Below are 15,047 nucleotides of genomic sequence, written 5' to 3' on the forward strand. Positions count from 1 at the left end.
GAAGTAACTCTGATACTGCTGGATCCGCCAGGGGAGGAGGAGCAGCGGGGGTCCGTGAGTAAAATGGCGGATGCCAGTCCTGAAGGGGTACAGGAGACTCACCAGCATGGCCCTGGGGGGAGCACCCGGAAAAGGCTGCCTGTGCTATAGAACCTAGAGCAGCTGAACCCACTCTTAATGATATGCTGCTGGCTGTGAATTCCTGCAATACTATGCTGGCCAGCATGAATATGCAGTTGGGAGAAATTAAAGGGGACATCTCTTCTATTAAACAGGAGCTGCAAGGGGTTAATGTACAGGTGGGGGCCCTGGAAGAATGAGTCAGCTCAAAAGAGGACAGGCTTCCTCCTCTAACTCGGAGCCTTGGCAGAGCAATCCATAACATCTCGTTGCTCACGGCCAAGGTGGACAACCTCGAAAATAGATCCCGCTGCAGCAATCTCCGCCTGGTTGGGGTTCCCCGAAAAGGCGGAAGGTGGCCTTTTTTGAAACGTGGCTTCCTAAGACCTTGGGCACGGATCAATTCTACCCCTTCTTCACAATAGAGCGCGCACATAGAGTTCCCACCCGACCCCCCCACCGGGGACACCTCCCTGTCCTATACTCCTCAAGTTGCTACACTTCAGGGACAGAGATACTGTGCTTCGCACTGCCCGGGAAATCAAGGATCTGGCTATTGATGGTCACAAAGTCAGATTGTTCCCGGATTCCCTGAAATCCAGCAGAGGAGGGTGCAATTTATTGAAGTCAAAAACGTCTGAGGCAGCTGCAGGTTCCCTACTATACGCTGTACCCTACCAGGCTAATAGTGGTGGCGGATGGTGGGACACAATTCTTTGACACACCAAAGGATGCGGCAGCATGGCTCGATATTAATGAAAAATTGCTGCGCAGAAATAACAGCTGAAGGTTACCACTGTTGTCTTGCTGTTGGATTGGCAGAAGTGATTTTGTTACGGTACCCGGCTAGAACACGTATGGACGGTTGGCAGGAGCTAGCCGGATAGGTTATTTTGCAGTTACTGACTGTTTAGGCATTTAACCCGCTATATACTTTTTGGGTTATGTTTAGCCCCAACTCCGTCTGTTTGAGAGGAATGTCTTGGTTTATTGTATGTATGTCTCTGTGTTGTCCAACTTTTTTGTTATGTGCACCTGCTTGGTATATAGTCAGTCATCTATAGCACTTTGTTACAGATAGGTCTGAAAATGCCCTACTGCTGCCCCCTGCTGTTACATATGTACGCTCAAGCTCAGGGGTCCCCAACTCCAATCCTCAAGGGCCGCCAACAGTGCAAGTTTTCAGGTTTTCCTTAGCATTGCACGTGATAATTTAATCACCTGCACAGGTGATGATTCCAACACCCATGCAATGCTAAGGAAATCCTGAAAACATGCACTGTTGGCGGCCCTTGAGGACTGGAGTTGGGGAACCCTGCTCAAGCTTATGGCGAAGGAGGTTAACATAGTGGCCCGGAATGTGCGAGGATTGGGCGATGCTACTAAAAGATGTGCGGTTTTTATGTTTCTACAGCAGCTTAAACCAGCATTAATATTTTTGTCAGAAACACACTTGGTGAAAGAACGGATCCACCTGCTGCACAAAAACTGGATAGCCCATGAGTACCACTCCATATACTCCACACATTGCCGGGGGGAGGGGGGAGGGGAAGTGTCCTAGTACACAGGACAGTGCCGTTTGAATGCCTTAAATCCTCTGTATGTCTCTATTGTGTCCTCCATAATGTGCACTGTATTCTAGTTGCTATATATATTCCATCACCGTATTCTAGTGAGGCATTGAAACATGTTTTTAACTTTGTTGGCTCCCTTCAACAACTACTTACACCCGTATTGGGATAAGCTACATACTGGGAATATCTCAGAGGCAGCGGCTGCTACTTCTTTTTCAAGGCTGATAGAGGAGATTGGGTAAGTGGATGACTGGCGTGTCGGGAACCCGCGAACTCGACGGTTCTCCTGCTATTCCAGCTCTCATCAGTCATTGTCCCGGATAGATTTAGCCATTGGTAATGTTCGGCTGTTGCCATATGTAGCCTCCATCATGTATTTGGCCAGGGGGTATCAGATCATTCTCCACTGCAGGTTCATCTCAGGCTTGGGGACCCGAGCCAGCTAACAAGTGTACCATGGCGGCTTAACCCTTTCTGGATACAGCTGATAGGGTGCACCCTGACTGACACTATATGGGAATTTTGTCATAAGAAATGACGGAATGGCATTTAAACATATTGCGTGGAACACTATGAAGGTGTTTGTCCATGGAATATATATTAAATAAATTTACAGCCGAAAAGCGAAAACAAGGGAGCGTATTAAGAACCTGATGGATGCTTTGGGGGATGCGGAACAGCATTTTATGTCTAACCCTACCGATGATACCAAACAAGACTTAGAGAGGGCATAGAGGGCTTTGAAAGAGCACATGACTACCCTGGCCACCAACAAGCGTTTTTTCCTTAAGCAAAAATATTTCACAGAGCGGGAGAGTGTGGGACATTTGCTGGTCACTATTGCTAAGTTGCTATTACTATTGCTATAGTGCCACACTGAAACTTGACACGGGAGAGGAGGTAAGGGACAGTGGGAGGATTGTGGAGGTCATGCGACAGTATTTTACCCAGCTGTATTCTTCTAGATCTCATTTTGGGGAGTTTGAACTTTGGGACTTTCTGGAGGAGATTCCCCTTCCCTGTCTGTCAGATAAGCTGAAAAATAAGGAGCGCTGATAGTGTAATACCAACAGATCAGTGAGGTAGATCAGGAAAAATACACTCACCTGAAATGGTTGTGATAGTCACAACCACTGATAGAGCATAGGATGATGGCGTCTGCTGCAGCCCCACGTGGATGTGCATACAAATCAGAGTGAAAAGGGGGTTAATGCCGCGCATCAGCCAAAATGAAGATGTAGCACGTTGATGTTATAAACGTATTCTTTTATTCCAATAGTATAGTATACTATGTTGATGCACTGGTCCTGAAGAAGAGGTATATCCTCGAAACGCGTAGACCGATGGAATAAAAGAATACGTTTATAACATCAACGTGCTACATCTGCATTTTGGCTGATGCGCGGCATTAACCCCCTTTTCACTCTGTCTGTCAGATAGTGAGAGAGAATCCCTAAATAGGGATGTAGATCTGGAAGAGATGGTGAAGGTGCTTGGCCAGATCCAAAATGAAAAGGCCCCAGGTGCGGATAGACTCCCAGGAGAATTTTACAAACTATATACTAATTTGCTGCTTTCAAGGCTCTTGGAGGTCTTCAGGAACGCTGAGGAGCAGGGGTCCCTTCCTGCATCTATGAAGGAGGCAATTATTGTCCTGATTCTGAAACCTAGGAAGGACCCAACCACACCTGACTACTACCGGCCTATTTCACTCCTCACATTAGATATTAAATGTATTGCTAAAATATTAGCCAATAGAATATCCCGGGTGATCACATTTGTGATACCTGAGGAACAAACCGGTTTCATCCCTAGTAAATCTATCTCTATTAATTTGCAATGCTTATTTCTGGGAATGCAGCTTAGTTCAGAAGGGAGAAATAGAGAGAGGGCAGTCCTGTCATTAGATGCAGCCAAGGCGTTTGATAGCATTGAATGGAATTTTCTATGGGCTGTCCTGGAGAAACTTGGCCTGGGTGCCAGGTTTATAGGCTGGATCAAAATTTTATATGCGTCTCCTCTCTTAATGGTTGCATTTCATAGTCTTTTAGTTTGGCTAGGGGTACAAGTCAGGGCTGTCCTCTCTCTCCCCTTTACTGTTCATGGCGGCAGTTGAACCATTGGCGGCTATGCTCCGCACCTCTATTGTTGTGATAAAGTTTAGGATCGGTGACTTGGAGCATAAGGTATCTCTTAACGCGGACGATCTGTTGCTCTATCTTCGAGAGGTGGGGACTTCACTGGGTCCAGCTGTTAACATTATTAAGCAATTTGAGGAACGATCGGTGCTTCTAATAAATTGGGGGAAATCGGCTTTACTCCCTATAGACCCGCTCACACTTAATCTCATTACTCTAGGATTGCCAATCCCGATGGTGGATAAATTTAAATATCTTGGGATAGTAGTTAGTACCCGACCACAGGATTATTATAATCTGAATTTAGAACCTATGTTGCTTCTGTTTAGAAACAAGATAGATGCCTGGTGTCAACTCCCGCTGTCCCTTACTGGCTGTGCCAACCTACTGATGCCTAATCTTCTGTATCTCCTCCGCAACGCCCCAATTTGGATACATTGGAAATTCTTTCAGAAAATTAACACCTTATTTCGGGAACTCTTGTGGAAAAAGCAACAACCTAGAATTCGTCTTGAGAATTTGCAGACAGGGAAGGAGGAGGGGAGTCTGGCAGTTCTTAACCTGTGGTTATATTATATTGCAGCACAGCTACAGCATTTCAAGAGATGCGGAAAGGACAACGTAGTGTATATGACAGTGGGGGAAAACTGGTAAAGACAGAGCGTTACAAGGTGAAGACACCAGGTTGCCTTTTTGGAGACAGGATATACCTCCAAAAATAGATCATTACACCCGACGCTAGCACTGATATACAAGGTGTGGGATAGTGGGAAGACATTGCTGGGAATATTAGGAACAACAGAATAGTGGCCCCTAGGGCATAATCATGGACTGTCAGAGCTGCAGAAGCTTTTGGGCTGGAGGATGGGGGTGGATAGGGGTGTTTATTTGGTGTCCCAGATACTGCAGAACAATGCACTTAAAGGCCCCGTCACACTAAGCAACATCGCTAGCAACATCGCTGGTAACGAACAACTTTTGTGACGTTGCTAGCGATGTTGCTGTGTGTGACATCCAGCAACAACCTGGCCCCTGCTGTGAGGTCGTTGGTTGTTGCTGAATGTCCTGGGCCATTTTTTAGTTGTTGCTGTCCTGCTGTGAAGCACAGATCGCTGTGTGTGACAGCGAGACAGCAACAACTAATGTGCAGTGAGCAGTGAGCCAGCTTCTGCTGAGGCTGGTAACTAATGTAAACATCGGGTAACCAAGAAGCCCTGTCCTTGGTTACCCGATATTTACCTTTGATACCAGACTCCTCCGCTCTCACTGCCTGTGCTGCCGGCTCCTGCTCTGTGCACAGATAGCTGCAGCACACATCAGGCAATTAACCCGATGTGTGCTGTAACTAGGAGAGCAAGGAGCCAGCACTAAGCAGTGTGCGCTGCTCCCTGCTCTGTGCACATTTAGCTGCAGCACACATCAGGCAATTAACCCGATGTGTGCTGTAACTAGGAGAGCAAGGAGCCAGCGCTCAGTGTGCGCTGCTCCCTGCTCTGTGCACATTTAGCTGCAGCACACATCGGGTTAATTAACCTGATGTGTGCTGTAACTAGGAGACTGGGGGCTGGCCACTGGTTGCTGGTGAGCTCACCAGCAACTCGTGTAGCCACGCTCCAGCGATCCCTGCCAGGTCAGGTTGCTGGTGGGATCGCTGGAGCGTCGCAGTGTGACAGCTCACCAGCAACCTCCTAGCAACTTACCAGCGATCCCTATCGTTGTTGGGATCGCTGGTAAGTTGCTTAGTGTGACTGGACCTTAAGAGTTTTGACTAGCTTCAGGCTGAATTTGGGATACTGCACAGTTCTTAAGAATTAATAATAAAGTAAGTTGATTGGAGATCGCTTACTTGTGTTTATGTTACAATTATTGTAAAAAAAATAATTCTTTAATACAAGCTTTTGTGCAATTGTTTCCTCTCTAATACATTTTCAGCTACAAATAACATACAATTGTATGTTGCCACGAGGGAAATACTATCAACAAGAAACAAATGAGCAAATGTTTATTCCATTGCTAGGTGTGTTGTTTACTCCATAGTATTATTGAGAACGATCTTATGATTCTTATCATCCCAGGCCTTTAGCTGCTATTTCAGCCTCCACACATGCTTGTGGCAATTAGAAACTTTCTCATTTTTTAGGAATCAGAACTGTATGCTCACTGTACCTTCTTAAAGTCTACTGGTAGCTAACTACACAAGTCATGGCTTCACTGTCAAGATTAAATGCTCATCGCATCTTATACAGCAAGAAGAGTGCAATTTCGGAAACAACTTCATTTTACAGTACTTTCACATTCCCACTCAATGTTTTCAGGTCAGGGTATTGGGGCGTATTCTCAAAAAAGTGGCTGAATCATTGGCCCTTAAAAATTTCAGACATCCGTAACTTTTAATGATGGTGCAGAAGAGGTGGAGACTAGATTTAAAAAACCAAACAATTAAAAAATAAGCTAACAAAGCCTTCTATAGCGCAACAATTCACCATAGTTACAGCTAGGGATTAGCAAAATCAAACTGTAAAGTTTGATGTTTACACCGAACACTGGGTGTTTGGGTCCAGGACTTCTACACAGACTTCTACCTGTAAGTGCGGTTCTTTTTCGGGTTTGTAATGTTGAAAGGCCGCAGAGCAGCCAATAACCATGGCCCTTCCCACCCTGATAACCTCAACCCCCAGCTGTCAGCTTTACCTTGGCTGTTTATAAAAAAAGGAGGACCCCATAACGTGTTTTTTAAATTATTTAAATACTTTTACAAAAACTGAGTGAGATTCCCTCTATTTTTGAAAACGAGCCACAATAAAGATGACAGCCAGTAGATGTCTATTTTACCAGGGCTGAATATCAAAAATAGGGGAACCCTATGCCATTTTTTTTATTTATTTATTTTTACACTACAACACAGAAAACTGCTCTGCAAAAAAATCACAGATGCCGACACAGAGGGTGGTGGGGCGTGTGTATAGCAGTCTGCAACCAATTACAGATGCTGGCACAGAGGGTGGGCGTAGAAGCAGTGAATATTCATAAAGTTTAATGAGCAGGCCAAGAAAAGAGTCTTACTGCAGTATTATCTTTTGGAAAACATGCTATGTATAACGGTCCTTCTCTTAGCCCATTTTGTTTCCTTTTGCAGCCCCTTAGCCCTTACTATGACCATTAAACAACCATTTTTCAGCACAGAAATTCGTGTTACCATTAACTTGTATTGAGTTTGGCTTCCGAGGTCATCCGAATCTCCATGGGTCCACTCATTTCTAATTATCACACAAAATTCTCTGTTCTTTTATACTAATACATAATGTGGGAAGTAAATTACCACAGTTTCTTAGAAAATTGCAAGTGGCAGAGCTTAATTGGCTAGTATAGCATTAGTATGTTTTCTAAGCAGTGAAACCTTACTAATATACTGTATAGTATAGGATCGATGTGTTTAATATGCAACACAATACAAACATTTGATTCTATAAAAGTATTATTTCCATTTATGCAGAAAGTCTTACCTACTAAATCCCATTCACCATTAGAAATATAATTGGAAATATCGGCATCTAGCATTTGTAGATCAAGTAGCCAGCCATTATGTGTCCAAGAACCAAATTTTAGTTTGCACTTTTGGACATCAAAAGGAAACCATCGTACATCAATGTAACATGTACTCTTCAAAATACCTGAAAAAATCAAATACAGTATTAATACATTAATTTAGTGCTACAATTACTGGGTACATTTTTTACATAATAAGTTCCTCCACAGACAAGAATTTTTAGACTGATCTTTGTTACTCATGTTTAGATAAACTAGACTTTTGTTAGGTGAGCATGAACAAATATAAAGTAATAAATCAGTATAGTTATACTTACCAAGTTTCCGATGCAGCTGTCACATGGCTTCCGGGTCTGCTCCCCCACCCACCGGCAGTCCCAGCGTCTGATTGGTTGCAGTCGGATCGCGCCCCTTCCCTGTGTGACAGCGTCTGTGATTGGTTGGAATCACACACGCCGTCTGGGTCCCCTAATGGTATGTAACAATCTATAATTTAAAAAAGCCCCAAAACATTTGCATAGGGTCCATATATACATACCCAGAGCAGATAAAGCAGATGGCTATAAGCTGTAGCCCCCATATCTGCATCTCTTAGCAAAAAACACAGTACAAAAACGGTCTTGACTCTGTTTTGGTGCGGTTTTCTGCCAGGAGATGCAAATTTGGTGCTGAAATGTCTGCACCAGATGTCTGTACCAAATTTGCATCAACTGGCAGAAAACCGCACCGAAACAGCGTCAAAACCATTTTTGTGCATTTTTTTGGACAGGAGATGCATATTTAGTGCTGAAATTTATACACAAAATCTACACTAAATCTGCATCTACTGGCAAAAAAACGCATCTAAATGTGATGCAGTATTGATGCTTTTTTGTGCCAGAAGATGCATATTTGGCACAGGACTATAGAAAAAGACAAAATCCAGTGAGCTTAGTCAGGGATGGAAGAATATAAATTTTAATTTATTTTACATATTAAAATAATCTGCATTGGCAATAACAGTGCTGATGTGTGGAAATGAAATCCAATGTGTTTCGGCAAGTAAAGTCATTTATTTGCCGAAACGGGCAATGGGGCAGCAGTAGATGGACCCTTGGCATCCCCACTATGGGTAAAACTATCATGTTACTGCTCTAACCTACTGAACTCCATTATCATACTGGGATGCTCATAGCATCTCTTATATTTGGATTTAGTAGAATTGATATACTGCACTGACCACCCTTGTGACAGATAGTCAGATACATGTATGTGCCTTAAAGTGAGAGCAATAGGTGGTGATTCACTAAGAGAAAAATGTATCCCTATATGATTGCCTTTATTTAAAAGATTGAATGGTCACTGCTATAGCAAGTAGGTGACAGAGTCTCCTTACAGACTCATAGTGACCTTACTTAAACAAGCTCTAAAGTGGGCTTTACACGCTACGATATCGTTAATGAATTATCGTCGGGGTCACTTTGTTTGTGACGCACATCCGGTGTCATTAACGATATCGTAGCGTGTAACAGTCATGTGCGACCTAAAACGATCGCAAAAGCGGCAAAAATCGTTTGCCACGGAGAGGTCGTCCTAAAACAAAAAATCGTTTTCTTCTAATTAGCGATGTTGTTCGTTGTTCCTGCAGCAGCACACATCGCTGTGTGTGACACCGCAGGAGCGACGAACATCTTACCTGCCGCACCGGCTATACGGAAGGAAGGAGGTGGGCGAGATGTTTACGTCCCGCTCATCTCCGCCCCTCCGCTTCTATTGGATGGCTGCCGTGTGACGTCGCTGTGATGCCGCATGACCCGCCCCCTTAGAAAGGAAGCGGTTCGCCGGCCAGAGCGACGTTGCAGGGCAGGTAAGTCCTTGTGACGGGGTTAAGTGAGGTTGTGCGTGACGGGCAGCGATATGCCTGTGTCGCACAACCGACAGGGGCGGGTACGATCGCTTGCGATCTTGCTACCGAGATCGCAGCGTGTAAAGCCCGCTTAAGTGTTGTATTTGTTATAACTATATGCCTCTACTCTCTTATATATGACATTTTGTATTATATGATTGTAAACTTACAAATACAAAGTCTATGATTGAATTTCTGTGCAATGTTTACATGCCTAAGGGTCTGCCAAGCTCCCATACTGTAGTCATTTACTGGAATAATTAATTGTATTTTTAATGTTGTTGTAATAAATTGTTGTTTTTATTTGTGCAAAAAAGACTCCGACTGCCTTCCTTTTTCAAAACATGTCTCTATGGAGTTAGCACTCTAATGAATCACAAAACCGGAATTCTATTGATATTAAATGTTATTGATCACTGCAGACTCAGGATGTAGCGGATACGGTATCATCATGAAACCTCATGTGGATAACATTAGACCTGCTGGGGTGTTTTGGGGTTAATAAATTGGTGAAACGGAATGTTGTGTTTTTATTTAAAATGAAAGGATTTTTGTGTGTTTTTTTTTCTTTTGACTTACAGGATTAGTAATGGCGGGTCTCATACACCCTTCCCCATTACTAATGTAGCGCTTGATGGCAGGTGTGATTTTTTTGTCAAATAATAGCTGTCATTAACCACTTATATTACCCTGGTTGCCACCGCATGAGGGCAATCGGGATGAGCCAGGTAAAGTGCTAGAATTGTCGCATTTAATGGATGCGACAATTTGGGCGTCTGCAGGCTGCAGGGTATCAAAATTGGGGGAACCGCATACTTTTTTAAAAAAAATTATGTATTTAAATACGTTTTAAAAAACTGCATGGGGTTCCTCGTATTTTGATGTGCAGCCAAAATATATCACACACAGCTGGGGGCTGTCACCTGTAGCAGTCTACTTCATCAGTGCAGGGTATCTATATAATCCTTGGACATTTTATTTATTTATTGTTACACTCCCTTAGGGGACCCAGACAGCTACTGGGAGGGCAGTCAATCAGAGACGCTGTCACGTCAGCGACTGACTGCAGCCAATCACAGACACCAGCAGGTAGGGTGGGCATGGGAAGCAGTGAATTTGTATGAGATCTAATGAGCAGACCCGGAAGTAGTGTGAAATGCAGTAAGTCTTTTCCTTCATAATCACAGAAATACCAGTAGCAAAGATGTTTAGTGGCTGAAAATAAGGCGGCAAATATGCTGGGAGGGGTCTTGAAACTCACAAGGCAAAGACCAAAATACTCCACAATTAACGGATATCATGAATAACTTAATATTTGTGCAAGTAACAAATAGTGCTGAATATAATTGCTCATCACTAATTATTACACATCACTAAATTTATGGACATCTATGGTTTGCTTTCTTTGCCTGTGTGGACTGGATAGGTTGTTACTATCATCTGGGGAGAAATTCATGTTAACAGCATCTTTAGAAATATATTTACTTAGGTAATGTGTTCTCAGAGAGTGAGAGAAATAATAAGGTAGGCAACACTCCAACAAGTTAATTAAAAAAAGGGCTTTGTTAGCCCATATAATGTGGGCTAATAAAGTTGTTATTCCATTAGATTTTTGGAGTGCTGCTTTCATTATTATTTTTCTAAATGTCCACAACTGGAGTGATTGACTGGTAAGCCTTGCACCCACAGTGCTGGCTCTGTGCTGCTCTGATTTTCTTATTATATACCTTATATACAGTATGTATATATATATATATATATATATATATATAGATATATATATATATATATATGTATATACATATATATAAATATATATATATATACATATATATATATATATATATATATATATATATATATATATATATACATACATACATACACAGTACAGACCAAAAGTTTGGACACACATTCTCATTCAAAGAGTTTTCTTTACTTTCAGGACTCTGAAAACTGTAGATTCACATTGAAGGCATCAAAATCATGAATTAAAACATGTGGAATGAAATACTTCAAAAAGTGTGAAACAACTGAAAATATGTCTTATATTCTAGGTTCTTCGAAGTAGCCACCTTTTGCTGTCATTACTACTTTGCACACTCTTGATATTCTCTTGATGAGCTTCAAGAGGTAGTCACCGAAAATGGTTTTCCAACAGTCTTGAAGAAGTTCCCAGAGATGCTTAGCACTTGTTGGCCCTTTTGCCTTCACTTTGCGATCCAGCTCACCAAACCATCTCGACTGGGTTCAGGTCTGGTGACTGTGGAGACCAGGTCATCTGGCGTAGCACCCCATCACTCTCCTTCTTAGTCAAATATCCCTTACACAGCCTGGAGGTGTGTTTGGGGTCATTGTCCTGTTGAAAAAAAAATGATGGTCCAACTAAACGCAAACCAGATGGAATAGCACGCCGCTGCAAGATGCTGTGGTAGGCGTGCTAGTTCTGTATGCCTTCAATTTAGAATAAATCCCCAACAGTGTCACCAGCAAAGCACCCCCACACCATCACACCTCCTCCTCCATGCTTCACAGTAGGAACCAGCCATGTAGAGTCCATCCGCTCACCTTTTCTACAAAGACACGGTGGTTGGATCCAAAGATCTCAAATTTGGATTCATCAGACCAAAGCACAGATTTCCACTGGTCTAATGTCCATTCCCTGTGTTTTTTAGCCCAAACAAGTCTCTTCTGCTTGTTGCCTGTCCTTAGCAGTGGTTTCCTAGGAGCTAATTTACCATGAAGGCCTACTGCACAAAGTCTCCTCTTAACAGTTGTTCTAGAGATGAGAAGGTGTGCCCAAACTTTTGGTCTGTACTGTATATATATACAGTCATATGAAAAAATTTGGGCACCCCTATTAATGTTAACCTGTCAGGTTTCCAGGTTTTCCAGTTCTCTTTTGACTGCCCTTGCCCTCGGTTAACATGGAGGTTACCGTTCTGTTGCCCTACTTCCTGTCCAGCGGCTTAAAAGGCCGCCTCCCAGCCCAGTCCAGTGCCTGAGTATACTGCCTGCTGTGTGCTCCTGCTGTGTTTTGCTGCTTATTCCGGATTGCCTCTGGATTCCCCTAAGAAGATTACCTACCGATTGATTCTGGACTGTACCCGGCTCTCAAGGCTGTGCCCGGATTCCGTTTACCATCTTCGGTCAGCACTCCGCCTGGTTCTCTTTGTGGTTCGTAACCATTTTGGACAAACATTTCCGTACGGACACTCATTGACTTTACCGCTTGCTCCTTATCCCGGCCGCTGCGCATTTAGGCCTTCCGGGGTAGATTGCCGGACAGTCCCTGTATAGGGGTTTGCTCCGGTGGTCTCCCTGGGGGAGTCCGGTGCGTGGTCCCGGGAATCCCCTGCGCGTCCATTCCGGAAAGTATTGTCTGTGTTATTGTATTGTTGTGTTTGTTCTGTTTCTACCGTGGTGACATACTATAAAACATCTTGTACCCGGAACTCGTCTCTGATTGTCATTGCCCTACGCTATCGAAATCCTCAGAACATAGAATAAGTATTACATTATACTCAGGCCATTAGAGGATTTCGCTGGGGCAATGACTGAGACACGAGTAGATCAGCTGTTCTCCATGATTAACTCCCTGCAGCAGGAGATGGAGGTGGTGCAGACTAAGCTTAGAGATGTGGAAGCGCAGCTGGGCCATGATCACCAGGTACTGGGTCCGGCTATACAGGATTTGCAAGTCAGAGTGGAGGCTCAGGAAGCCGTCCCCACTACGTCCGTACCAGCTGCCGGTATGCCTAGGTTACCCCCATTCCGTTTTAATGGTGATCGTAGTCAGTTCCGTGGATTTATTAACCAATGTATACTGTTTTTCGATGTACATGCTGATTATTACCGTTCTGACCGGTCAAAGGTGTTATGTATCATCATGTTATTAACCTCACGAGCACTGGCTTGGGCTAATCCTCTGATAGAAAACCGGGACATCCGTTTAAATCACCTAGATGACTTTCTGAACGCAATGGCGCAGATGTTTGATGATCCGAATCGCCGTGCTACCGCTGAATCTGCTCTCCTTTCCTTACGTCAGGGAAAGCGCTCTGTCATTGAATACGCCACTGAGTTCAGGAGGTTAGTGGTAGACACCGACTGGGGAAACAATGCATTATTGTCCGTTTTCAGAAAGGGTTTGTCCGGTACCATCAAGGACGAGTTAGCCCGTTCCGAATCCCCAGGGGATTTTGACCTGTTTCTCCAGCACTGTGTGCGCATAGATACCCGTTTAACGGAACGTAGACAGGAAAAATGGGCAGCTATAAACCGTATAAACAATAATACATTTCCTTCCAGAGAACCTGCTTTCAGGACGCCACGGGAGGCTGAGGACGTTCCTATGCAAGTGGACTCTCTACAAAAGCGAGAGACCAACGAACGTCGTGAACACCGGCTCCGTGAGCGTTTGTGTTTCTACTGCGGTCAATCGGACCATTTTTTAATCGACTGCCCGAAACGTCCGAATCGCTCAAATAAGGTATTGGCAGCCATGGCAGAGTGTGATAACACGGACGCAGAGTCTGATATCTCTGAGGCAAGTGGACACTTGGATGCGGTATTTCCCTTGACTGTAATGTCTACCTCACCGAAGGACTCAGAAGGGAAATATACCCATTGTTCACTCCCCATTCAGATCCGGTGGGAGGGACAGCTAATTCCTACCTCTGCAATGATAGACTCTGGGGCAGGGGGAAATTTCATGGACTTTTCTTTTGCTAGTAAACACGGTATCCGGACTCAGCAAAGATCCTCACCGGTTACCATGGAGACGGTAGACGGATCTCCGTTAACATCTGGACCAGTGGATCGGGAAACAGTACCGCTAGAATGCATGATGAAACCAGGTCAGCAGGAGACTCTTATTTTCATGATGATCTCTTCTCCACATTTTCCGATTATTCTAGGTATTCCGTGGCTACGGTCTACAAATCCGGTTATCAATTGGGAAACTAAGGAGATATCCTTCCCACCGCAGAGTGATCCGGCCATTTGTCCAACTGTTCCGGTTCCGGTAACACCACATGCAGAAGGCACGGTACAGGTACCCGTTTTACCCTCGGTTTATCGTGACTTCGCTGACATATGCGACAAAAGAAAGGCCGATCGGCTTCCTCCGCATAGACCGTATGATTGCCCCATAGACTTACTCCCAGGGGCAGAAATCCCGTTTGGTCATGTTTACCCGTTGGCGGCACCTGAGCTAGAAGCCCTAAAGGAATATATTGATGAAAGCCTGGCCAAGGGATTTATTCGCCCGTCTACCTCGCCCGCAGGGGCACCCATCTTTTTTGTGAAAAAGAAGGAGGGGACTCTGAGACCCTGTATTGACTACCGGGAACTGAATAAAATAACCATCCGGAACCGGTATCCGTTACCGTTGATTCCGGAGCTATTGGAGAGAGTCCAACAGGCAAAGATATTCACCAAATTGGACCTCCGTGGGGCATATAATCTGCTTCGTATACGTCCCGGAGACGAGTGGAAGACCGCGTTCCGATGTCGGTACGGACATTTTGAGTATTTAGTGATGCCTTTTGGACTTTGTAACGCTCCTGCGGCATTTCAACATCTAGTTAATGATATTTTCAGGGATATCATGGACCAATTCATGGTGATCTATCTGGATGATATTCTAATCTTTTCTGATTCTCTCCAGGAACACCAGGAGCACGTCAAGACCGTACTTACCCGGCTGAGGGACAACCACCTGTACATTAAACTGGAGAAATGTGAGTTCCACTGCTCACAAATACAATTCTTAGGTTATGT

General features: G+C 44.1%; 1 protein-coding gene across 2 annotated transcripts in view; it reads right to left on the bottom strand.

The window, feature by feature from the left end:
* LOC142292355 (neuronal acetylcholine receptor subunit alpha-7-like) overlaps positions 1–15,047 on the bottom strand; it is a 336,257-nt gene that overhangs the window by 129,874 nt on the left and 191,336 nt on the right. For both annotated transcript variants that reach the window (XM_075337677.1, XM_075337683.1), the window contains one exon: positions 7,336–7,503. In XM_075337677.1, the coding sequence (XP_075193792.1) occupies positions 7,336–7,503 (168 nt within the window). The remainder of the gene's footprint in view (positions 1–7,335; positions 7,504–15,047) is intronic.

The sequence above is a fragment of the Anomaloglossus baeobatrachus genome, chromosome 1 (assembly GCF_048569485.1).
Source record: "Anomaloglossus baeobatrachus isolate aAnoBae1 chromosome 1, aAnoBae1.hap1, whole genome shotgun sequence".
NCBI lineage: Eukaryota > Metazoa > Chordata > Amphibia > Anura > Aromobatidae > Anomaloglossus > Anomaloglossus baeobatrachus.